At 34.6% G+C, this 25,024-nt stretch overlaps 1 protein-coding gene across 1 annotated transcript in view; it reads right to left on the bottom strand.

The window, feature by feature from the left end:
* TRDN (triadin) overlaps nt 1-25,024 on the bottom strand; it is a gene marked incomplete at both ends in the record, with an annotated part of 274,757 nt that overhangs the window by 42,359 nt on the left and 207,374 nt on the right. The window contains 2 exons of the mRNA XM_084258151.1: nt 12,703-12,741; nt 24,880-24,930. Of these exons, the coding sequence (XP_084114277.1) occupies nt 12,703-12,741; nt 24,880-24,930 (90 nt within the window). The remainder of the gene's footprint in view (nt 1-12,702; nt 12,742-24,879; nt 24,931-25,024) is intronic.

The raw sequence follows: 25,024 nt of genomic DNA, 5'->3' as shown, positions 1-25,024 counted from the left end.
TTACTCAGTTGCTTACAAAATCCTGTTGAATATTTTTCCTAAACATATCTTGAATATGCTTTCCTTATTTTCTCCTGAGTTTTGACCTTCATTATAGCCTCAAATGTATCATCTTCATTCCTCTGGTTCATTTCTCATTTTATATCCTTTACCCCTTCATGCTATCCCTCACCATACTACACTGATTTATTAAAATTAAGCTCAGATGTTATTTCCCTTTAGAAATCTTTTCTGACCTCCTCCCAGGATAGGTTAGATGCTTATAAAGTATGCTTTCACATACTATATAAGCCATCATTTTTGTACATTGTAATTACTTATAACACTTTGTAATTATATACTCCTTTGTATTCTTCAAATAAATTGTGACGTTCACTAAGCAGGCACTACAACAATCATCTTGTATTCTTAGCACTTTTGCATTGTCTTATACACTGTCAACAATTATTTTCTGCAATGAGCAAGTGACTTCTCTATAAATAAATGATTTCCCTGTTGAGTAATGAACTCAAAGATAGTACTAAAATTTGTGTTACAGGGTTGCAAGAGGAAGAGAGTTCATTTATGTCTTTGGTCCTTCACTGAAATACATCACCAGAAATCTTCCATTTTTTCCTACACATAGGGTCACTTTACTTTGTGATGTGTGAAAATATGTAAATGACTGTGTATGGGATTTACCTCACTAATGTTTTTTTTTTTATTGTTACTTCACCTAAAATAAGGAGAAAATTATACCATACTTAGTTTTGACTACGAGTAATTTTGGTCTGGAGTATAAAATGTATTGGAGATCATTTTATATTGATTAGAACAAGCATTAACATTATGCTATAACTATTTAGATTTGCTAAACTATATACTCTTTAACACCTCTTCATCATATCCTGAGTCTTTAAGTGGCTTTTAGGATACATATTGAAACAATAAGAAATGAGTCTCCACTGTGATATAAGATTAGAATCAGGGAGAGTCAATCTTAAAATTCAGGACATGGGCTAGGACATGGGGTGGGAATGGAAGGTTTGTGAAGAAAAGAACACAGTAAAATATCTGATTCTTGAATAGATTGTTTAAAGTGGCCAGGCATGATCCCAAAGAAACCATTAGTTCTGCCATATTTGTTATGTTCACATCAATCTCAGCTTATGAGTTTGGGAATATTTTGTTCTGAAACCAGGGATGTGAGAATAGAAAAGATGGTAGTTAATATTTCATTTCCTTTCTATTACACCTAGAGAAATAGTCCATTATTCTTTCTCAAGATGTTTTATGTTACTGAAAGCTAAATTTGAATAGCATATGAAAGAGAAGGGGAGAATCCTTGTGTTTGTCTGCAAGAGGCATCTAAGACATTTTCTGCAGAATATGATTCAATTATTAAATATAAACTCTCCACTAGGCATCTCACAAGTGTTAAATACTTCATCACAGGTTGAGAAATAATCTCATAGAGGAATATAATTGCATTGATCTACTAAATAGAAAAAATATCTGAATTGAGAGCATTGTTTTGAAAAGTAGAAGACATCTTGGAAGATTAAAAATATCAGCATGCTTAGTCACAGCAAAAAAATAAGGAAATTGAGAATAGGCTCAAATGTTTGATGAAACTAGCATCTCTTATAGTAGGAAAGAAATACAAAATAAGTACTATGTTGGCATGAGGAAAACCTAATTCTTGTATATTTTGTGATATTCTATCAAAATAACTCACAAGTTAACTTGGACACAGAAACTTCTAATAGAGTTGACATCTTAATGAGTGTCTAAAAACTGGTTTTTCTTTTAATTTGGAAGTCAGACAATCAACTTTCTCTATAGTAATAGTGTTCTCTAGTGAATTGTTTTTGCTACCCCAGAAGATATCAATTTGAATATCATTACAACCCCTTGCTCAGTTTTTCAATTATGTTGAAATTGGAAAGGAGGCATTACAGTGAAAATGTTACAGAAATGGCAGAAACCATATTTTTTGATGCCCATAAACTACAGAAAGGGGAAAATCATTCTGAAGAAAGCTTGAAAACATACAAAAAAGAAATTATGACTTTAACAGGAGTTTAAAATACATACTGTTAAAGAAATAGCTAAAGGTGATAAAACATCTAATAATGGCTGGTAACACTGTTTACACTAATGAATAAACCAAATTTGGTCATTTAAAATGAAATCATCCTTTTCTGGACCTACTAAACATAGAGCTTCCATATGATCCAGCAATTCCACTCCTAGGTATTTACCCAAAGGACACAGAAACATCAATTCCAAAGAACACCTGCACCCCTATGTTTATAGCAGCACTGTTTACAATAGCTAAGCTTTGGAAACAACCCAAATGCCCAAAAATAGATGACTGGATCAAGAAGATGTGGTACATATATACCATGGAATATTACTCAGCATTCAAAAAAGATAAACACATGCAATTTGCAGCAACATGGATGGCGCTGGAAGGGATCATGCTCAGCGAAATAAGCCAAAAAGAAAAAGAAAAATACCGGATGGTCTCACTCATAGCAGGAATCTAGAAAACTTAAATAAGGGACCAGGAAAATGAATAACTATAAGAAAGTGAAAATCAAAATCAACAAAAAACTATGAACCAGAGACACTTTTAGGGGGGCGGGGGCGGGAGGGGAGGGATTGGGGTCAGAATGGGAGGGCTGCAATTGTATGGGGAATATAACAATAAAATTTATAAAATAAATAAATAAATAAAATGAAATCATCTTTATTCTTCCTTTTTCTCTCCATAGAGAGGACTTCCCTAGGATTGGCAGAGCATATGTTTCTCCTTCAAATAGGTTAGAAGAACTGTTCTTGTCAAAGATGTTCAGTAGCTACTAATGTGACTGTGCTTAATTGATTGAGTTGACTAAGAAATCTTTTATTCCAATTTTTAGATGATAAATCAATTCAGAAAAATTTCAAGACTACACAATGCAAGTCACCATTAAAAATAAAGATTTTTGTACAAAGATGGTTAATATTCAAAGAGTAAGCATGTAAAATATTATCTCTTTTCCATGAAATAAAAATTTGCTTTCATTTCTACAACCAATGATTAGTGACTTTTCCCCTTTGAGATACTGACTCTTCCAAAAACTTAAATTCTTGGAAGTTTTTGTTTCATATACTTATTAGTGTAATTTATGACTAACAGATAATAAATGTTTCTATTGTGTCAGAACCATGGTAAACATTTTAAATGAAATGTTTTAATATTTATAATAACCTTCGTGAATTCAATTTCTCCATTTAACAGATTAGGGAATGGGCTTCCAGATCTTTTTTGACTATATAACTAAATTCTTATTATAAATTCATCTATTCAAAAAATTGTACAATGTATAAGGAACTGTATCAGTCACAGGAAAAATAGGGGAAAAAAAACAAAATTTCCTACTATAAAGGCATATATTCTACCGTCCTGCTCTGTTATTAATATCATCTAGATTTGTTAGGTAAGCATTTGTTTTGAATTTCCAAATCAAAATACCTGAGTTACGGGGCTTATACTTCCAAAACACTGGCAATAATGTAAGCTACTATTACCTAAAAAAAAAAAAGTTTAAAAAATACTTCTAGGGTTTCCCTGGTGGTACAGGCAGTTGAGTGCAGCACTGTGAAGCTATCTGCAGTCTCTGCAGTGCCGGTTCAATCCCTGCGGCCGCGGAGATACCCACATGGCGGGGCAGACCTCTCCTGTCTGGCGTGCTGCTCTCCTCACCAGTGTATTTGGGTCACTCTTCCTGTTCTGTTCCCCGCTCTGTCTCAGGTGAATTCTCTCACCCTCCTGCCATCTGGCCCGTACCCCCGTTCTTGTATAAAAATAAATAAATCTTTTAAAAAAATTATCCTAAAAAAATTTCTAAACAATAGTGAAAAAAATCAATTTTTAAAATTCTATCCCACTACCTGCAATCACCTCTATCTATATTATTCTGTGAATAGACAATACAGTAACAGTATATTTAATGTTTCATCTTTGGCTGTAATATCCAAGAAACAATAACAAGAGGAAGGTATACTACATTTAATGATTACCTTGAAGTCAAAGAGGATAACATGACATTATAAGTTTTTGCTCACTGCCTTAGAAATCAGGTTATGTATGTGAGTAAAGTCACTGATATGTTGGAAGCAAACAGGTCATGCTACCTATGAAATTTGTAATTTGGAAATGCATTTCATCTTTATAAGTCAGTCTCCTTGCCTGTAACTCAGATAAAATAATGGAATCTAAATCATGAGGTTATAATGAAATAAAATTGCATTATCTTTATACATGGACAAATCCTCTTGATTAATTGATTAATTGTTCTATCATTATTAGTTATTTGTCCATTTTGGGGAATTTGGACTAGTAACACTCAATAAATGTTCTTGAACTGACATAAAAGAAATCATTAAAATGAAAATTTTCTCAATTAATTATGTTCCTCATAGTGATAAACCCTCTCAGCATATAATATATTGAGCATGCCTGGTGACTACTTAATAAATATTAGTCTATATTAGAAATAGTGCTTGACCTGCTTCCTCATAGCTCTACATGGCTGTCTGTAGGGAGACTTGAATTTATCACCACTGCAACTTGCTAGCAATTACTCAATTTTCCTTGTCAGCATAATTGTAATACTATTTTTTTATCCTGAAAGAGAATGATCATCCTCTCTCCCAAGTATTTACAGCAGAATTTTCTGTCTTCTTGTTTATGGGGAAAAGTAAAATTACTTTGTGAGATAATAATTATACATGTCAGTGTATCTTTATTGTTCTAAATGCATTGCAACTGTACATTGTTTCCAGCCTTTCTTTTTTTTTTTTTTTAAAGAAATATATGGTGTCACTAAGTTTTTTTAAAAAATCTATTATCTTGGCTCATCTGTTTCCCTAAATCTTCTAACTATAAGACATCATTTCTCAAATTGTTTACAACTAAATACCACTTTTATATTACAGAACATGCCACAGATCAATAAATATGAGAAACATTGGATGAAAAATGGGTTTCTTTCCCATTAGATTTTGCTAATTTGTTCATATATTTGAAGAACTGAAAATGCCCCCCCAAAGGGATTTAACCTCAAAATTCTTTCATGTACCAATAATTATAACTAGTATTCTTTGAAAAACACTTTTTGCAAAAGAAAGTACACAAAATAGTTAGTTTAGTAACTGCTGGGTATTCCTCTGCTTTACAGCTAAAAACTCCATATCAATGTCATTAGTTATTCTTTTAGCCAGACTGTAAAAAATTATGTAATTTTTAAAGGAAGAAAGTGCTTAAAGTTCTAAGCTTAGAACTGGTATCATATGAAGCATTGGAGAAATATTATACAAGGTAAATTTAAGTAAAAATAAGGAGCTATGTATTGGAAAAGATATGGCTTGATCTTTGTTGTAATTAAATAAAAGCAAATATTTTAAGTGTTATAAATCCCTTATCTCACGGGTCTTTAAATGGAATTAGTACATGCCTTAGTTATTAGCATTTTCAATATTTTATGGGTGTTTGTAGATACTATATCTTTGTAAAGTTATATAGATTGTTGTATCTGTTTGGGAGAATTTGTTTAAACTAGAGTTTCTCTGATAATACAATTCCCTTCTATTTCTATTCTGTCATGCTGTTTTCTAACTTAATATATTCTATTTTCCCTTTTCACTCAAGATTTTGAAAAAAATAGCCTACAATGTATACAATATATACTTTCTGGACCTACTGACTTCCAACAAAAATCCTCAATTTATAGTAGTTTGGTTTTCCTACCATTTAGCTTCACTGAATCCGTTCATAAAATCAACAATGTCTCCATATCATTCATTTCAATGAATATTTTTCAGTCGTTAGCTAACTGCAAACTTTTCTGGTCGATCTGACACTTTGACAGCTTCCTCATCCTTGAAATTCCTTCCTTCCAGATTTCTAAGAAAATCTATCCTCTAAAAGAATTCTTTATATTTTAAAAATTCCTTTATGTCTGTCCACTCTCTCCACTTAATGGAATTTTTCTTGATTTGCTCCCTTAGTCCTTGATCATTCTTCCTCAGCATACTCCTCTTGATATTTGCAAATTATTCTCATTGTCTAGCCAACACATCTTTGCTAGGAGCTTCCAAATCTACAGGCAGTCAAGTTACTCCCTAGGTGCCTGATAAACTTACTAAATTCGTATACCACAGGTACTGCTAATTCATCATGTCCCTCTCCCATATCTACACCAATTAGCTTATAAGATTTAGGAGGAGAGAATCTTGACTGTAACCACTAATGTAGGTTTGTACCTACCATATTGTCTAGCATATAACTGTTTAACAACAATTTATAGAGTAAATGTCAAACAATTACATAATATCTACAGCTTTCATTTTTCTAAATCTGCTATTTCTTTTAGAAATTCCAATCCTTAGGATATGCTATTATTGCCTATACAGTATTCCAAAGTAGAAACCTGGGTGTTAGCTTAGATTTTTCTCAACTACCATCCCCAAATTAGGGCAATTTTACCTCCTGAATACTTCTGCAATTTCTTTTTTCTTTTCTACTAAATGCCATATAAAATCTTCTACTATCTCTAGAGATATCAATGTAATAGTCTCAAGACCCTAGAAAACTGATTTCCTGAAATTACTGGCACTCATGTTTATCTTCAATCCATGTGATTAGCTAGAATGAGAGATTTGAAATTTTAACTGAAGCTGTACCTCATTTTACTTAAGGACTTTTAACTGCTCACAGTGTTCTTTAGGAAAAAGGACTTTATCCTCAGTAAAGAACCCATAGGTTTCTATTGCTGTTATTCTTAACATTCATCTACTCCTTCTGCCCACATTTTTTAAAATCAGTGTGACTAGTGATAACTTCTGCCTGAGTCCTCTTCCCAGACTTTCTTCACTTGGCTGACTAATATTTACCCAAACTCGGAGACAACTCCAGTATCTTCTCCTGTGGAATTTTCCTCTGAACTGATAGGCTGGAGAAACAGACTTTCCTCTATGTTTAAAAATCACACTCCAGACAACTTTTCATTTTTGTTTCATTTGAATTGTGTATTTTTTGTTTTGTTGTATGGCAAAGGGAAGTTAACAGGGTTTTTCTGCTCTCCCGCCATTAACATCTGTGATTTGTCACTTGTGATCTTACATGCATGCCTGATGGTGGACACCTGGAATATGGTGTGCACCTGCATAAGTGGGTACACCTGAGCTGAGAGAGTGAGTATATAAGGGCAGTCTCACAGAGGATGGAGTAGGCAGTAGAGAACAGGGCAGCAGAGGAGTGCAGAGGTGTGTAGAGAGTGCCAGAGAGCCCATGAGAACATCAGAGAGAGCCTAAAGAGTAAAGATTCACTGGGGGCTAAGAGGCCTGCCAGCCTCCTGGCCCCCTGACCAACCCTGCCTGCCCTACACCTGGTTACCTCACTACAAATGGTGTAAAAAGATCATTAAAAACCTGAAAAAGCCACGTAGGGCTCCAGGACTCGCCTTTACCCATCTGCCCGGATCCATAGAGAACCTTCTCTGTGCCTATCTGCCATTTCACAATTTATTTAATAATTTCTGACTTTATACAACATATTTCTTGAGAGTTTGAGTTATTTGTCTTTATATTCTTAAAAGCTTACATTGAGGATGACTGCAGACTACACCAAAATATGCTAAAGTGATATGCTGATTATTTTGAATTAAAGCTGCTTGAGACATAATTGATACAAGAAGGATCCTTACATCCTCCTCTCTAAATCTCCCATGTGAAAAACACTATGCTACTTATAACAGGAATAATATAGGAGCTTAGATATAAAGTTAGAGAAACCCATGCAACAAGAATGGGTACCACATGACATGCTAGAGGAATGCTCGTGCAAACAGATCAAGGGTTAGAGAATAGCTGGTGTGTGTTCAGAGCTATTGAACAAAGGGTAGATGAAAAAGCAAGTGCTTTCAATATCAACCCAAAGTCAAAGAAAGTATTCAAAAGTTCTAAATAGACAAAAATCCATGGAACTGGTTGTGTTTTTTAAATGTCTATGTGTGTGGCAGTGGGGAGGCCATGGTAGATAATACAAGTGGAAACCACATAAAGAAATAAGTAGGGTGTAGTATTATATAGTGACAATGAACCTCGAAATGTACCTACAACAAAGAATATTAGCATAGGCTTCTGGTGGATATTTGACGAGGAGATAGAAACAAGATGACTAGTTCATGGGTTTGTATATTTGTTTGGACAAGAGATGATGAGAATAAGAACTAGGGTTCTGGAGAACAAACAGAAGATAATAGATTTAGTTACTTGGATGTTGGTGTCTGAAAGAGAAGTTGTAAGTGACTCAAAATTTAAGTTACTGCAACTGACTGTTAAGTCAGGAATTATTTCTAAATATCAGAAGCAAAAGAAAAAGGCAATGGAGGAGATATTGAGTTCACTTTCAAGCAAAGCAAGTGAGGCAAAGTAACCATGTAAAGATGTTGATGAGGCAGTTCAAAATTCAGATAGTGGACTCTGAACCATTTATAAATTTTAATTTTCTTGATAAGAAAAATAAATTATTGCTTCTAATTTATACAAGCCTTTAAAATTATATTATCATTTATAATAATATAAGGTTGCTTCCAGAAAATAACACCTAACTCTTCTTCAATTAGCTAATGAAATGCATGGCCTGTTTGCCATCATTTTCATAGGGGGTGGGGAAAAAGAAATTTAGTAGCTAATGATATGCTATGTCAAAAATAAATATTATTGCACTAGTATTTAAAAACATAGTCATCTTGTATTTCTTTATTTTTAACAGTGTTGCTTAAATAGTTTATTTTTTTGTAAGAGTGATTTTTTTTTGAGAAATAAGAGGTTATCAGATATGGTCTAGGTATCAGCATAATATGAAGCAAGAAAACCATCCCCTGGAGGTGACAACCTTTGAGATCACCTTCCGAGAAGATGATAGAGCAGGAGTGTCTGTGTGCACACTTGACTTTAATTTAATCTATACTTTCATTATTCCCTCAAAGCTCAGGGGAAATTTTTCCCTCTTTATAATTAAGCTAATTTCCTACACCTGAAGTGTGTATTCCAACACTTCTCAGATCTGGGCCAGTTCTCTCCAAAGTAATATCCTCTGGATTTCTTGCTCCTTTTCTCCTTGGAATACTCTAGCCTATCACAAACACCAAAAAACCCCCAAAAAACAAAAACCATGTTTCATTGATTCCACTGCTGAAAGATAATATTGCTTCCCTTTAACATAAAACTGAAAAAAGCAGTTTTCAACTGCCTTCACTTATTATTTTTAAATCCTCTTATTAATTCCCATAAACTGGCTTCTCCATCCCTAACTCTATTGAAAAAACTTCCTTAAAGTTCATAAAAATACAGGTTTTGGTCAAATATGAGTGTCCCTTTACCTCTCTGAAACCCCAAGACTGTTGTCCCACCTCTAACCCACTTTGCGAATTATGTAATGTTTTTCCTGATTTCCCATGAAATCTAGCACATTGCCCATTCTCTTCTCTCTCCGGTCCATGTTCGTTTTTCTTAAAAATTTCTCCTTTGGCTGCTGCACTAACCCTTTAGATGCCTGGAGAGAAAGCCGTTTCTGAGGACTCAAAGTGAATATTTCCAATCTGAATGTCTTCCTGCATCCACTCCCCAGCATTCCCTTCGCAAGTTCTCCATCTAATTGCCTTTGCATCCTCTCATGCTAGGGAATTGGAGGTAAATACACTTAATATTCTTTTCCTCTGAAGCACTTGACAATAACAAAAGCAGTAACAGCATAGTACAGAAAGTCTGGCTGTTTTGAAAGCATATGCATTCATATAAATGAAATATTACATAACAAGATAGCAGTATTTTTCTTTTTATTTATTTATTTTTTTAATAGAGGCATGCTTTTATTTATTTATTTGTTTGTTTGTTTTGTTTATACATGCATTGGGTACAGTCAGAAGCACGGGAGGGTGGGAGAATTCACCAGAGCTAGAGCGGGGAGCAGAGCAGGCAGAAGGACCGAAGTACACTGCTGAGGGGAGCAGCGGGCGGCAGGAGAGGTCTGCGTGCCATGTGGGACCCTCCTCCGGTGGGCGGGGAGCAGCCGGGGATCGAACCGGCGCTGCAGAGGCCGCGGGCAGCTTCGCAACCCAGCGCTCAACCGCTGCGCCACAGGGGAGGCCCAGTATTTTTCTTTTTAAAAAAAGATTGTGCTTACAAGAACTGGGGTACAGGCCAGAGGAATGGGGGGTGAGAGGATTCACCAGAAACAGAGAGGGGAACAGAACAGGCGGATTGACTGAAATACACTGCTGAGGGGAGCTGTGGGCGAGTCAGGAGAGGTCTGCTGCACCATGTGGGCAACTCCCTGGCTGGGGATCGAACTTGTGCTGCAGAGGCTATGGACTGCTTCATAGATTGGGTCTAATCCTTTGCACCATCAGGAAGACCCTATATCAGTATTTTTCAATGAATTACTTGGTCTTATGGTTTTTAAAAACTTAATTCCTAATAATGCCACAATGAATATTACTCATCTCAATAAAACATCTTGAAAATAAAAACAAAAACAGCTTCATCATTGTTTCCTCTGTACCAATTTCTCTCACTTTTATTTTCTGATACTTACATTATAATAAGTATCAATCTCTGGCTCAAAATTCTTTCTTTAAGATTTCATCCACATATTAATAAAAACTTTTACTATCACTTCTTATTATTTACAGAGGATAATCCAAATTTTTCACTTTGACCTCATAAGTCAATCTCTGACTCAAAATTCTTTCTTTAAGATTTCATCCACACATTAATAAAAACATTTACTATCACTTCTTATTATTAACAGAGGATAATCCAAATTTTTCACTTTGACCTCATAAGCCCCCTTTCCTGGATTTTCAGAATCACTCTTACTTGGCCACATAACACAGCTCTGCCTTGCCATCTTCTGTTATTCATGGGCCTCTGGAAACTCAGCTTGTCCTTGATTCTCTCCTGTTGCCTGCTAACATGTGCTCATCCCTACCTCTGGGTTAACTTCTAAATATGGCTCTCATTTACTAAATCTGAGCCAAACGATAGGCACCATCTCTGTTTCTTAAAACAACCCTGCTGGTCTGATGATCTTCATTCAACAGAAAACAAAACTGATGTTCAGAAATATAAAGTGATTTAAGTAAAGTCAAAATTCTAGCAAGTGACAAAGGGTCAAATTCCTGTCTTTCTAGTGTGATGATAACACAGCTTCCACCATACTTTTGAATCCTTCCTCTGCCTGGACTGCTCTCCTATTCCTGAAATCCTACAGAGTCCTTTCTGGACTCTGAGGACAGTCTTTGCTAATATTATTGCAGCATTTTTCAGTAGTTCAAGTTGTTGTCTTTGATTATATTCACTTAAGATAGAAACAATATCACTCATTGGTAAATTTTGTACCACTAAGCATGATTCTGGACACATGGTTGTGAAATTACCATAATATATGTTTCAGTAAGTTGCTGATTAGGGTCTTCTGGTGGCACAGGGGTTAAATCTCAGTGCTATGAAGTTATCGTCAGCCACTACAGCATGAGTTTGATCCCTGGCCAGGGAGCTAAGCCACATGGCTCAGCAGACCTCTCTGTCACACTGCTGCTCCCCTTAGCAGTGTATTTCAATGTAGATCTTCCTGTTCTGTTACCCAATCTGTCTCTGATGTATCCTCTCACTCCCTGCACTTCTGGCCAATACTTTAGTTCTTGTATGCATAAATAAAATTAAATTTTTTGTTTAAAGATTTATGTATTTATCCATATAAGAACTGGGGTACAGGCCAGATGTGCAGGAGGGTGAGAGGATTCACCAGAAACAGAATGGGGTGCAGAACAGGCAGAATGACTGAAATACACTGCTGAGAAGAGCATCGGGCGAGACAGGAGAGGTCTGCCACGCCATGTGGGTATTTCTGCTGTTGGCCGGGATCAAACCCACACTGCGGGGGCTGCGGACAGCTTCACAGTGCTGCGCTCAAAATAAGTTACTGATTGAATATATTTATAACAAAATATATCATTAACGCTGATTTGTTCTTCCTTTTAGGAAATTAAAAATAAATATAACACAAAGATAGACATAGTTATTTAATACTAAGCTAATAGTAGGAAATTTATTACATATTATATACAATACTGCTCATTCCATTGTATACAAACAGTAAAATAAAGCATAAAGTACCATGTTATATTTATAGAAACAGGTGACATAAGCATCTTTTATGCAATCAATAAATTTTCACTGACATCAGTAAAAGTGCTAAGAGCTATAAAGCAATTTTGTATGTAGATTTTCCTTTTCTGCAGATAAACTGAAAACTTAGTTATAATTTTTGATATAAAGATTCAATATATCATCTTATTTGTCATGATCTGCTGGAGCCTCCAATATTGTTCCTTTAGCATGTTATTAACAGTGTTCAACTGTCTAGTAGATGAATAAGGCACAGCATATACTAACATTCCAATTCTTTGATGAGCTTATCCCAAATCTCTTATCAGGAAACACAAACTCTATTTCAACTTTAACAGACATTTATGTTTACTGCTTATTTCATATATTTTAACATACGGTGTTGATCCACCATAAATTTTCAATTTTTGGCTTCTCGAGCCCTGATTGTAAAACCAGTCTTGTTCACAACTTTGTAAACCTTATAACATCCTTACCTGCTTTGGAAGTCTTTTCGTCTTTTTTAGTCTCAGGTTCTGGAGTTAGACACAGAGAGAAACAGGAGGGAAAAAAATCATTTAGAAAAAAATTCAGTATTGATAGGTTAATAGGCAGATTTACAGATTATTCTCCTCTTTCTCAATTTGAATTATAGATACTTTTATTAATACATAATGGAACATGTATTCTTACTATATTATAATTTAAGCAAAAGGAGTTTGATTTTAAAATTCAGTTTGCTAAACTATTTCATATTAATCAAGTAACTTGGTATCTTGTCTTCAATAAGAGCCATTGTCTTGTGATTCATAAGTTCTCTAAGTATTAGTAAGAAAATTAATAAAACCCTGCTGAAGACAAAGTGTTGTAATTTTTCCTAATTTGGCCAATTTAAGCAATTTTCTATTTTTGACTACAAACACTCAATTCATGGAGCTCCACCTGGTGGTTAATTTAATAATTTCAAATTGGTATAATTGTTTTTGTTTGTATTTATTATTATTAATTTTGTAAAATACAATTTACTTAAGTTGTGTATAATAATGATTAATAGAATATAATTTTTGTCTTAGGACAATAGCTGTTGTCTCAAAATTCTGCATTCTAATTTAACATCAGTACAGAACACATTTTTAAAATAAGCTAATTAAGCAATATTCATGGTTCCATCCTAACCAATGTGATAGTTGACTATCAGTATCAGTTGACTATCAGTATCACTATTTCTAACTTTCCCAGTTCTTCTATTTAAACACCTTGTCCTAAGACTAATAGCTTTTTTCTCTTGGCTTTTTTTTTTTAATTAAGGGGAGGGTTCTAGTACATTATAGATTATAGTACTTCCCTTCAAACAGCAGAAAAGCTGACCTTATAATTGTCATATTTATTTAGTACAGACTGTGTTAGGGATAGTGCTCAGCCAGTTTTACTTGAGTCTCATTTTCTGGAATTATAATGGAAAAAAAGAAACATTTGTTTAACTGCAGAATTTTGTATAAGTAGAGAATTACATAGAACTCACACCCTACTTCCAATAGTACATGAATGCACATGATGTAAAAAGTGGTATTAGTGGTTTAGTGTACTTTGATTCTCTCTGGCATATACCCTCTCATTTCAGTTAACACATTTACTTAGATGGTAGGGTATATGCAATTTTTATGTTTTCTATGAGTTTTAATTCTATATAATTTTTGTTATATAATTTTTAATTTTTATTTAGTTTTAGTTGTATTATCTATATCCCTTTTAAGTGCTACAAAGACAAGGTTTTGTTTATCACTCTATCATTCTTTGGTCAAATATCTGACACATGGAATATGCTCAGTAAGTATTTTTGATGCATTGAGTGAACAAAAAGGGTGAATGTAGAATTACCAAATGCTCCTTTTTTGTGGATCTATATATCTAGAAGAAATTGATTTATCTCTGGCTTCTAGTGAGAGAGATACAAATTCAGTGCCCTACAATGGGGATCATGGCCTCTTTGCTTATCCAGTGGAAATGACTGTTAGCAGGACTCTTGCTTCTCCCTCTACACATGGCTCTCTCCACTGTCAATCACACTGTCACTGCAATCTTGACATGGCACAGTATCAGCCTTGATGTTTAAAAACTAAAAGTTATGGAGAATATTTTTATCAGGTATGACAACAAAACAATGCGAATCAATGATTTTTTTTTAAGATTTATTTATTTATTTATACAAGCACTGGGTACAGTCAGTGCGCAGGAGGGTGAGAGAATTCACCAGAGCCAGAGCGGGGAACAGAACAGGCAGACTGACGAGATACACTGCTGAGGGGAGCAGTGGGTGCGGCAGGAGAAGTCTGCGTGCCATGTGGGACCCTTGCTGGAGGCCGGGGATCGACAGGCACTGCAGAGGCTGAGGGCAGCTTCGCAGCCCAGCGCTCAACTGCTGGGCCACCAGGGGAGGCCCGAACCACGATTTTATACATAGAATTGTATAAGCACTTTTATGAACAAACATTATTCAACATGCATGAGGCTGCAGACTTTCTCAGCACGACAGACTATTGACTTTTAATAGTAAGCAAACATTTACAAGTAACCTCACAAGTAATGAGTTCTTATGAAGTATGAAAAGGAGACTTCTGGATCATGTAATCAGACTTTAATAGCAAGCTCCCATTTGCATTATTTAAAACTTTAATTCTCAATTTTACCTCTGCTAAAATGAAAAAAACAATGTAAAATTGATATAAGAATTATAAGTGATGTATGTAAAATGCTTAGCTGTTTTTAAATTATGCTCATAAACTTAAATTGTAAGATATTTCTAGGTAATCATCGTTTTATCTCCTACAGAACTGGGACCTTACCCTTCAATAAGCAATGGAGGAATTGATATGTGAGGTATTTTTTAAATTAATTAATTTATTTTATACAAGAACCAGAGTACAGGCCAGATGTACTGGAGGGTTAGAGGATTCACCAAAGACAAAGCGGGGAACAGAACATGCAGACTGATGAAATACACTGCTGAAGGGAGCAGCAGGTGAGACAGGAGAGGTCTGCTCGCCATGTGGGACCCTCGCCGGCCAGCTGCGATTGAACTGATGTTGCAGAGGCTGCAGACAGTCTCACAGGGCTGTGCTCAACCGCCTGCACCACCAGGGGAGGCCCAATATGTGAGGAATTATTAAGAGATTTCTGACATGAGCATCTCTTTAATTAGTTTCTTAAGAACACAGCAAACTCAATTTGTAGATGACATTTACATGACAGTTACATATTTAATTTTTGAATCATATAAAGATGCCTCTTCATGGTCACTTTCAAAATGACAACTATATAGATTTTTTAATTTAGTGAAATGGTTTCTTTGAGAAACCTCAGGAATCTAAGGATAGTGTTTAAAACTGGAGACTGGAGATTAGGACTTGGAGGCCAAGAGAGGAAATGGGAACTTTTATTTTCACCCCATCTTTACTGCAGGAATGTCTTTTTGTCACTAATAATTATTTATAATGAAAAACTATCTGGTTTCTATAAACATTTGTCACTGAAATCATAAGCACTGCAGAATTTAAAAATCAAGAACTCCCCTAGCTGAGTTGCTGGGGCAGACAACCTGCCCTTTCATTTGTAGCACTGACTTCTCCAGGTTATTGATTTCATTTAGGAAATGTGAATTGCTAAAAGACCTGGGAGGGGAGCTTCATTAATGGTTTTTCAATGTCATTAACACTATATTTTCATCAAAAGCAAAATGATCAGAACTTCAGGATTTATATGTTTAAGTTCAAAAAGAGTAGCAGTGGAAATCAACTGTTTAGGAGTCTCTGGCATTTCTTCATAAAATGAAAATAAAGAAATCTATAAAACCAAAAATCTGGGGCCTCCCTGGTGGTACAAGGGGTTAAGATGCAACCTATGAAGCTATCCACAACCTCTGCAGCATGAGTTTGATCCCCAGCTACCCAGGGAGCAACCCACATGGCACAGTAGACCTCTCCTGACTTGCCCGCTGCTCCCCTCAGCAGTGTACTTTGGTCAATCTGTCTGTTTTGCCCCCCACTTTGTCTCTGGTGAATCTTCTCACCCCCACACCTCTGGCCTGTACCCCAGCTCTTGTATGCATAAATAAATAAATCTTAAAAAAAAAACCCACCAAGAATCTGTATTCTTTTAAGAATTTGTTTTTTAAATACATTGCAAGGTAGAAACTAAATGCCATTGATTTTGTGTATCCACTTTACTTTGTTACAATATTTGCTTCTTCAGCACATAGAAACTTTGTATGTATAATAAAATATAACAATAATGATTCTGCTTTTGCAATCAATGATATTTTTCATTTGCTATGATACTCAGTAAGTATATTATATGCATTATCTATATTTTATTTATATAATATTAAATATTCATAAGTATATTAGCTCTCTAACCCCAGTAGAATACAATCTTCATGAGTCCTGGGATGAATTTTTATTTTCTCTGTTGTTTGATAGTACCTAGAGCAATGCTTTGTACAGATAGGGCTCAGTGAATATGTATTGCACAAGTGAACAAATTTTCTAAGTAATCCTCATACCCCACCCCCATGAGGTGAATGCTATTTTCCACCCACTTCACAAATAACAAAACTGAAGCTTACTAATTTTTTTAAGTACATAATCCCAAGTAACTTTAAAGCTAGTTATTGAACACTGATTTACCCCCCAATTCCAATGCCACAAGCACTCCTAAGCATACTACTATAACTACAGCTGCTATATTTTGTACAAAAAGATCTTTAAGGCTAGGAATCTTATCTTGTTCATCTTTAAAACGTCACAGTCCAAAATATCCCCAGAATATTGAAAGTAACTAAACAATTATCCATAGAAACCAGTTTAGAATGTGTTTTTAAAATGCCAAGGAAACAAATCAAATTCAAAAAGTTTCCTGTTAGGTGGTTTAGACCAAAATATAAGCTTTTTTTAAAAAAAGATTTATTTATTTGTGAACACAAGAACTGGGGTACAGGCCAGAGGTGGCGGGGGTGAGAGGATTCACCAGAGACAGAGTGGGGAACAGAACAGGCAGATTGACTGAAATACACTGCTGAGGGAAGCAGCAGGTGAGTCAGGAGAGGTCTGCTATGCCATGTGGGTAGCTTCCTGGCCGGGGATCGAACTCGTGCTGCAGTAGCTGTGGATAGCTTCGTAGGTTGCGTCTTATCCCCTTGAGCCACCAGGGAGGCCCCAAAATATAACTTTTTTTTAAAGATTTATTTATTTAATTTATACAAGCACTGGGTACAGTCACAAGCGCGGGAGGGTGAGAGAATTCACCAGAGCCAGAGCGGGGAGTAAAACAGGCATAAGGACCAAAGTACACTGCTGAGGGGAGCAGTGGGCGTGGCAGGAGAGGCCTGCGCGCCATGTGGAACCCTCGCCAGCGGCCGGGGATCGAACCTGCGCTGCAGAGGCTGAGGGCAGCTTTGCAATCCAGCATTCAACCGCTGCGCCACGAGGGGAGGCCCCCAAAATATAAGTTTTGATCCCATTAATGAAAACCTTCCGGAGGGGGGGAAACTCCACCTACCATTCAATATTACCATAGATTATCTTCAGATTGTTAAAAATTTATTTTGTTTCAGTTACTTACAACTATCCTGAATAGCTAAGTGAAGTGAATTAACTAGTGTAAAATTAGTTATTCAAAGCTGAAGCCAGAGTCTCAAACTACTCAGCACAATGTTTTTGCCAAAACACCTTCATATTCTCCATTCTAATTCTCTCTCGTTAACAATTGTTCAATAAGAAAAAATAACTATGTAAGTTTCTATAGGTATTAATCTAAAATGGTTCTAGTTGGTATGCAAGTGCTTAATGCATGATTCAATGTTTATGCCTAAGTCCTGATTCTGAAATCCTTCCTTGGCAAGATTCCCATAGGCGTTTGATGCTCACAAAGAAAGTTTGCTGAGTGGACACGAAAAACGCAAAGTGCGCCAGAGGGCATCCTCTCTTTGCAGCATAGAATAAATGCATATATTTTTCCTGCCTCATTCTGTCATTATTTCATTTGCATGATCCTCTATCTTTTGTATATTCTAGATGCAAAGTATCATGTTTTAATAGCAACATTCTACCTTTATCTACTCTTTTTTTATGCCTCCCTATATTTGCCTCATTATTCTTTCCTTCTTTGAAGCTTCCATGCATGTACATCAGATATTGAAATAAGTAAGAAATAATTGGATGCTGCTGCACATATTTTAGGTCACACAAAGAATAGTCAGAACAAAGCCCTTTGATATTATTTAGAGATGGCAGGAGAGCTGGCTGGATATATTTTGGGTAATAAGCCTGCTGACTTTAAACATTCCAATGGGTTTGGAAATTATGCAAAAAGTAAGCAGATATTACTTGCTTTTTCCTTGTCAAGGAAAAAGTCACCTTATTTTAAGATTTATTTTATTTATTTGTGCATACAAGAACTGGGGTGTAGGCCAGAGGTGTGGGGTTGTGGGTGAGAGGATTCATCAGAGACAGAGTAGGGAGCAGAACAGGCAGATTTACTAAAATACACGGCTGAGGGGAGTAGGGGGTGAGACAGGAAAGGTCTGCTGTGCCATGTGGGTTAGCTCCCTGGCCAGGGATCAAACTCAAGCTGCAGGGGCTGGAGGTAGCTTGATAGCACTTACTTTACCCCTGTGCCACTAGGCTTGGAGGCCCCCAAGCAGAATTATTTTTTAAGTAGACTCCTGCTTGTTTCCCTGGGCATCAGTACTGATTTTCTTTAACTTGAAGTGAGAATGATCAATTGTTTTTAAATGGTCACAGGTTTTAAAATGGATCATCTTCTATTTGGTTCAAATGCGTAAAAATAATATATGGTTTTATATGGAAAATAATATTTAAAATATTAAGTGAAAAGAAGAAATGAAAAGGTTATTATGACTTTTTATTTAAAAAATTCCTCAGTGAGAAAACCATATTAAAACGTGCATAAGACAGCTAAGGAGGGCAAGTAAACATTTTTAAGACCATCTTTGATTCTTTCTAATAAAAATAGACTTTACTCTCCTCACCCTTGACTCCATTAAGAACCTCATCTACGATGCTCATACCTACAATTGCATACACTGGCCAACATAACACTCAAGGGTATCTCACCTAAAACTCCCCTGAATTTCACCCTTTGATTATCAACTGTCAACTCTACATGTCTACTTAGATGCCCTAGAAATACCCCACATTCAGCATATGGTTTACTGGTCTCATATTCCAGCCTTTTTTCTAGTGTCTAATTTCAGTAGTGTCACCAAACAGTTATATAAGGCAGATAATTTATTAAACATCACATTTTCATATATGACTAGTTCATTACATCTGCAACCATACTTGGTCATTTTACTGTATCACTTGCCTAAAAATAATTAGTGGTATCCTACTGGTTCCTAACACCTCATTCTACACTTCTCTTCCCCATTGCCATTGTAGCCAGTAAAAAGTAACCTGTTCTCTCTATATGCAAACATGTAAAGATGTTTTTGTGGATGTTCATTGCCTTTAGATTAAGTACCAAAATCCTTACTGTGACTTAGAATAGTGTTGAAAAACTTTTCCTTATAAAGTGACAGTAAATGTTTTAGTTGCAATGACTCAGCTCTACCATTGTGGCACAAAAACCCCTAGAGACAATACTTAATGTATATGTCTATGTTCCAATGAAATTTTAATTTCATATGAGTTTCAAGTTTCTTAAAATATCATTCTTAAAAAAATGAAATCCTGCTAGTTGCAATAACATGATCGGCTGAAAGGGTATTATTTAAGTAAAATAAGTTAAGACAGAGAGAGAGAAAAAATACTTTATGATTTCACAAATATGTGGTAAAGAAACAAAACAAATGAACAAACAAAATACATCTCTTGGAATATAAAAACAAAACAGTAGTTACCAGAAGGAAAGAATGAAGTGGAGAGGATAGATTGGGTTAAAGTTGTCAATTGTATGGTGATAGTTGGAAACTGGACTTTTGATGGTGAGTATAATGTAACATATACAATATTGATGTAAGGCTGTGCTCTTGCAATGTATATAATGTTATAAAACAAAGTTATTTTACTTATCAAATTATTAAAAATTAAATATCACAGATGCTGACTTGGAAAATTCATCAAAATTTTCTTGTTTCTATAATGATATCTATGATTCAATAAAAGTTGTGGCAGAATAAATTTATTTACAGATCTACTGCAAAGGTCTTTATTAACTTTTTGCTCTCCACTATTTGTTGAAGAAATCTTACTTTCATTAATAAAAACAATAAATACATATTTCCTTATCATTAAGCTTTCTAAATGCTGTAACTGTAACCTTATTTATTGTATGTAATCTGCATATTTTACTTTGTCTAATATGAATTATAACTTTCTTCAAGAAAATAATTATTTACTATGTAGAAAAAGTATGAGATTAGTTCATTTTTTAGTCAATAATTTATTTATTTATTTTTGGAGAACAACATTGCATTACATTATAGAAGTTTCAGGAGTCCATCTTTGAGAACAAGCAGGTGTATATGCTGCATTAAATTTACCACTAAAAGTCTAAATCCATCCTTTACTATAACATTGTCCCCTTTTCCCTGACTTATCTACCCTCCTTCCCCATATCCCAATTTAATTTGATGTACAAACACTAAAAATTTACTTATGTTTATAATTTAATATTTAAACTATTTTAATTACTAGAAAAATTACAGTTTTTACATCAAATTAAATGAACAATACTTATCTTTTAATATCACAGGATATTACCCTTCAAATTCTATAAGGTAGAAATTATGGAAAACTGTATCTTCCTTTGAAATACAAAATTGAAAATTATGAACTCCTAATTTAAAATAAGTATAAAAATAAAAAATGGTATTCTCAACTTTTTTATAATGTTATGTTAAATGAAGTTGTTAAATGTCAGTTGAAGTGAAAGAAAGAGATGGATAGGCAACCTAAAACTTTCTGACTTTACCTGATAAAAACCAGCATTGTGCATGTTATTTATTTTGTTTTGTTTAGATTGAAAATATGCAATAAATCTTAGCTGGACACAAAATCAGAATCTTTACAGAAAGATTAATGGGAAGTGGGAAACCTTAACCACAGTTGTCATCTTGCTACGTATTTGAAACAGTAGCCCTTATGAAGACTAATCTAGATTTAACACAAATGTTATATGCTGTATTTACAAAATAGATTCAGATAGGAGCTCGTATTTCCTGGTGGCTGTTCTTTGTAACTTCAAAGTTTCTGTAAGGAAAGCTTCAATGTTCCTTCTAAGTGTCTTCATTATTAAAAAAAAAAAAAAAAAAAAAAAAGTGAAGTGTAAAAAGGAGTGTTTGGGGCCTCCCTGGTGGCGCAGCGGTTGAGCGCTGGGTTGCGAAGCTGCCCGCAGCCTCTGCAGCGCCGGTTCGATCCCCGGCTGCTCCCCGACCACCGGAGGAGGGTCCCACATGGCGCGTAGACCTCTCCTGCCGCCCGCTGCTCCCCTCAGCAGTGTATTTCGTCAGTCTGCCTGTTCTGCTCCCCTCTCTGGCTCTGGTGAATTCTCTCACCCTCCTGCACTTCTGACTGTACCCAGTGCTTGTATAAATAAATAAATCTTAAAAAAAAAAGTTTAAAAACAAAAAAAAGGAGTGTTTGGAATCAATCATGGCATTCTTAAATAAGAACCATCATTTTGGCCTTAGTGAACAAAACATAGCAGTAGACATTGAAATATTTGCGAAAAAACTCAGAAAATTGAAAATGCAGAAGGGTTAATCTGTGCATAGAAAAAAATGCTTTGAACATTTACTTACTCCGGAACACTTCATTATGTATTTGTTTCAAAATTAAGTCAAGTCTTTAAATTGAGATAACATTGGTTTACAACACAGGATATTGTTCAGAGGTATATGTTCACACCCGTTCAGATGTATGTTACCACACCACGACCACCAGCAAGGCATCCTGTAGACATTTTCTACTATAACAACCAACACAAAAATCATTTTGCTCATGCATCACCTTATGATTGTGAAGTTACACTTTTAAAATGGGTACAATATTACATGGACTATGCACATCATACAAGAGCATGAGCAAAATGATTTGAAATAGATACTAAATAGCAAAACTAATGTGAATTATTGTCACTGTTAGCAGTAAAATTCATCTTTCTAAGTTCTAACACTAAATTCTTTATTCATACTCACTTTGAAGGTTTCTTTAATAATAATAAAAAAGTATGCTTCTTTTTACACAGTATTTCTATTTAAACCTTTGTCATATGATTTTTTCCCCCCAGATTGGATTCTATACATTCACTTTTATTGAAACTGGCTTCCAATATGTGAAGTAATTTTGAATTGTATCACTACTTTCTAAAGTGTTATCAAGTCCATGATATTGGATTTTGATTATAATAATCTTCTTTCCAAGCTCAAACTGATTTTTTTCTATATACACATCCTAATAATAATAAAGGGTTTTTGAAAAATCCCATTGAAAAAAAAGATGCTTGTAGTTTAGATACATTCCAGTTATTGTTTCTTCTTATTAAATTGACTTGCACTATATCTTAGAAATATGTTACTCAGTTCTGGTTGAAAATTATAAAGATCACCCACATTTTTCAGTGATTTTAAATATATTGTTTGATAGTTCCCTATTATCAAAATAAATTTGACATTTAAGGTGCCCTTGCGTTATTTTCATTAATCAGTAGATTTAAAAAATATAACTTGGCTGTTTGTCTTTTATTCATTATGTACACCATAATACTTTTTTCCTAGTATGTCACTTAATTTTTTTTTCTTTTGGGATTTGTTTTCTTTGTGTTTTAAATCCTATCCCCAAAATGTAGAGGTGTACAAAATTTTTCTCTATTTTTTCTTAATGGGTAAAATTAATTTTCACCATAAAATCTTAAAGATATCTTAAATTCATTTCTGTTAAAATGAGAACAGACTCTAACTTTTTTCCCTAGATGGGAAGCAGGCAAGATTTCCACTTACTTTGCTAATGATTATAATGATATATCGGTTTTATCTCTGAAACTAGTGTCACAGGCAATAACAAAAATAAAGTTTTACGTATAATAAATTTCTAAAGTGAAACATAATTTAATAGGATTAATGCCCATGTTGTTTTAAATAGTTAAAATAAATCAAGTGGGTTAAAACAATCATTTTGTGTTTTTGTTTAATTGGATAGCAATTTTATTTAATTTACAATTAATTATAGGGCTTCCTTGGTGGCGCAAGGGGTTAAGCACAGCACTATAAAGCTATCCGTCTGCAGCCTCTGCAGTACCAGTTCAATGCCCAGTCAGCCAAGGAGATAAACCACATGGAGCAGCAGATCTCTCCTGACTCGCCTGCTGCTCCCCTCAGCAGTGTATTTCAGTAGATCTGCCTGTTCTGTTCCCTGCTCTGTCTCTGGTGAATCCTCTCTCTCTCTCACACACACACACACACACCCCTATGGTCTACACCCCAGTTCTTGTATGCGTAAATAAGTAAATCTTTAAAAAAATAAAATTAATTACAAAATTGAAAAATATATATGAGTTAAGATATGGGTTTTAGACATTGCTACACAGGGTGATGGGAGCCCTCCATGCATTTTTCATTTCTCTGATTCTTTTTTCAGCTTTCCCCACCTACTGCTATCCTATATCTCTCCAAACTCCAACATATGCCTTTACAAGTTCACCAACAAAATTGTCAATAATTTAGAATTTTTGTCAGTAAGTCCCTGTGCATTGGTCAATAGTTCAGAAAGATCTCGTGTTGAGCATGAATGTAGAAACAGGCTCCATTTATAACATTCAATATAGTAGGCATATTTCATGGTTTTAATGGTTCGCCATTTTGGGTACAATGGAAAATTTATAATATTTATTTTGACAAGAAATACTAGATAATTTTCATGAATAATACCATGCCCATAGAAGTATTGGGAAGATTAATGAGAAATGAAATGTATTACATTTGGAACTAGCATGTTTACTTATGTTTCAGAAGACATAAGTTGATGTATGACATCAAATTTTGCTTTCTCTAAGCCCAGTGTAATGAGATATATTAACAAGTACATATTTCTTGATTTAGGAGACCAAAGTTTTGATGTTGAGAAACTACAATTCATTTCAATTTAATTATTACAAATTAAATTCCACTAATTGCAATAACTTTGAAATGTTTTTTGACTATTTCAGTTTTATTTATTTATCAGAGAATATATTTTAATTCTAAGTTCCTCCTTACTATAAATTTCTTTAGGATGTTTCTGTATGTGAACTCAGAACAGCAAGCTATTATTGAGAAATTTTAAATATTTATTTTTATCTTAAATATTTGATTTCTATAGTTATACCTAGGGATATTTATGACATGTAGATGTCCTTCCTTTACCACAAACAGGTTGAATCAGAATAGCATATGACTTTTTAAAAGTTTTTTTTTGGTATTTCTGTCATAGTGATTTTCTCCTTTGTTGTTTCAGAGAACAATTTAGAATTTTATGATAGGAAATAAGCCATTCTTTGTTACAAAAAACATACAAGGGCATATGAATGTTATAGTTTTGAGAGTCTGGAAAGGAAATATGTTATTGCAAAAAACTGAATATGCAAAGCAGATCAACATGTTCCACATTTTGTTATATTACCTTTTTCCTTTAAGGAAACTGGAACCTTTACTTCTTTCCCCTTAATAGACTCTGGAAAGAAACACTAGCATTAATTTGAGGCAAAGATAAAAAGATTTGAAAACACATATATAATGGAGTCAGAGAGCTATAAGTGAGGTGAATT

The sequence above is a fragment of the Talpa europaea genome (genome assembly GCF_964194135.1).
Source record: "Talpa europaea genome assembly, chromosome: 2".
NCBI lineage: Eukaryota > Metazoa > Chordata > Mammalia > Eulipotyphla > Talpidae > Talpa > Talpa europaea.
The sequence above is the reverse complement of the archived record's forward strand: the minus strand, read 5'-3'. Positions and strand labels throughout refer to the sequence as shown.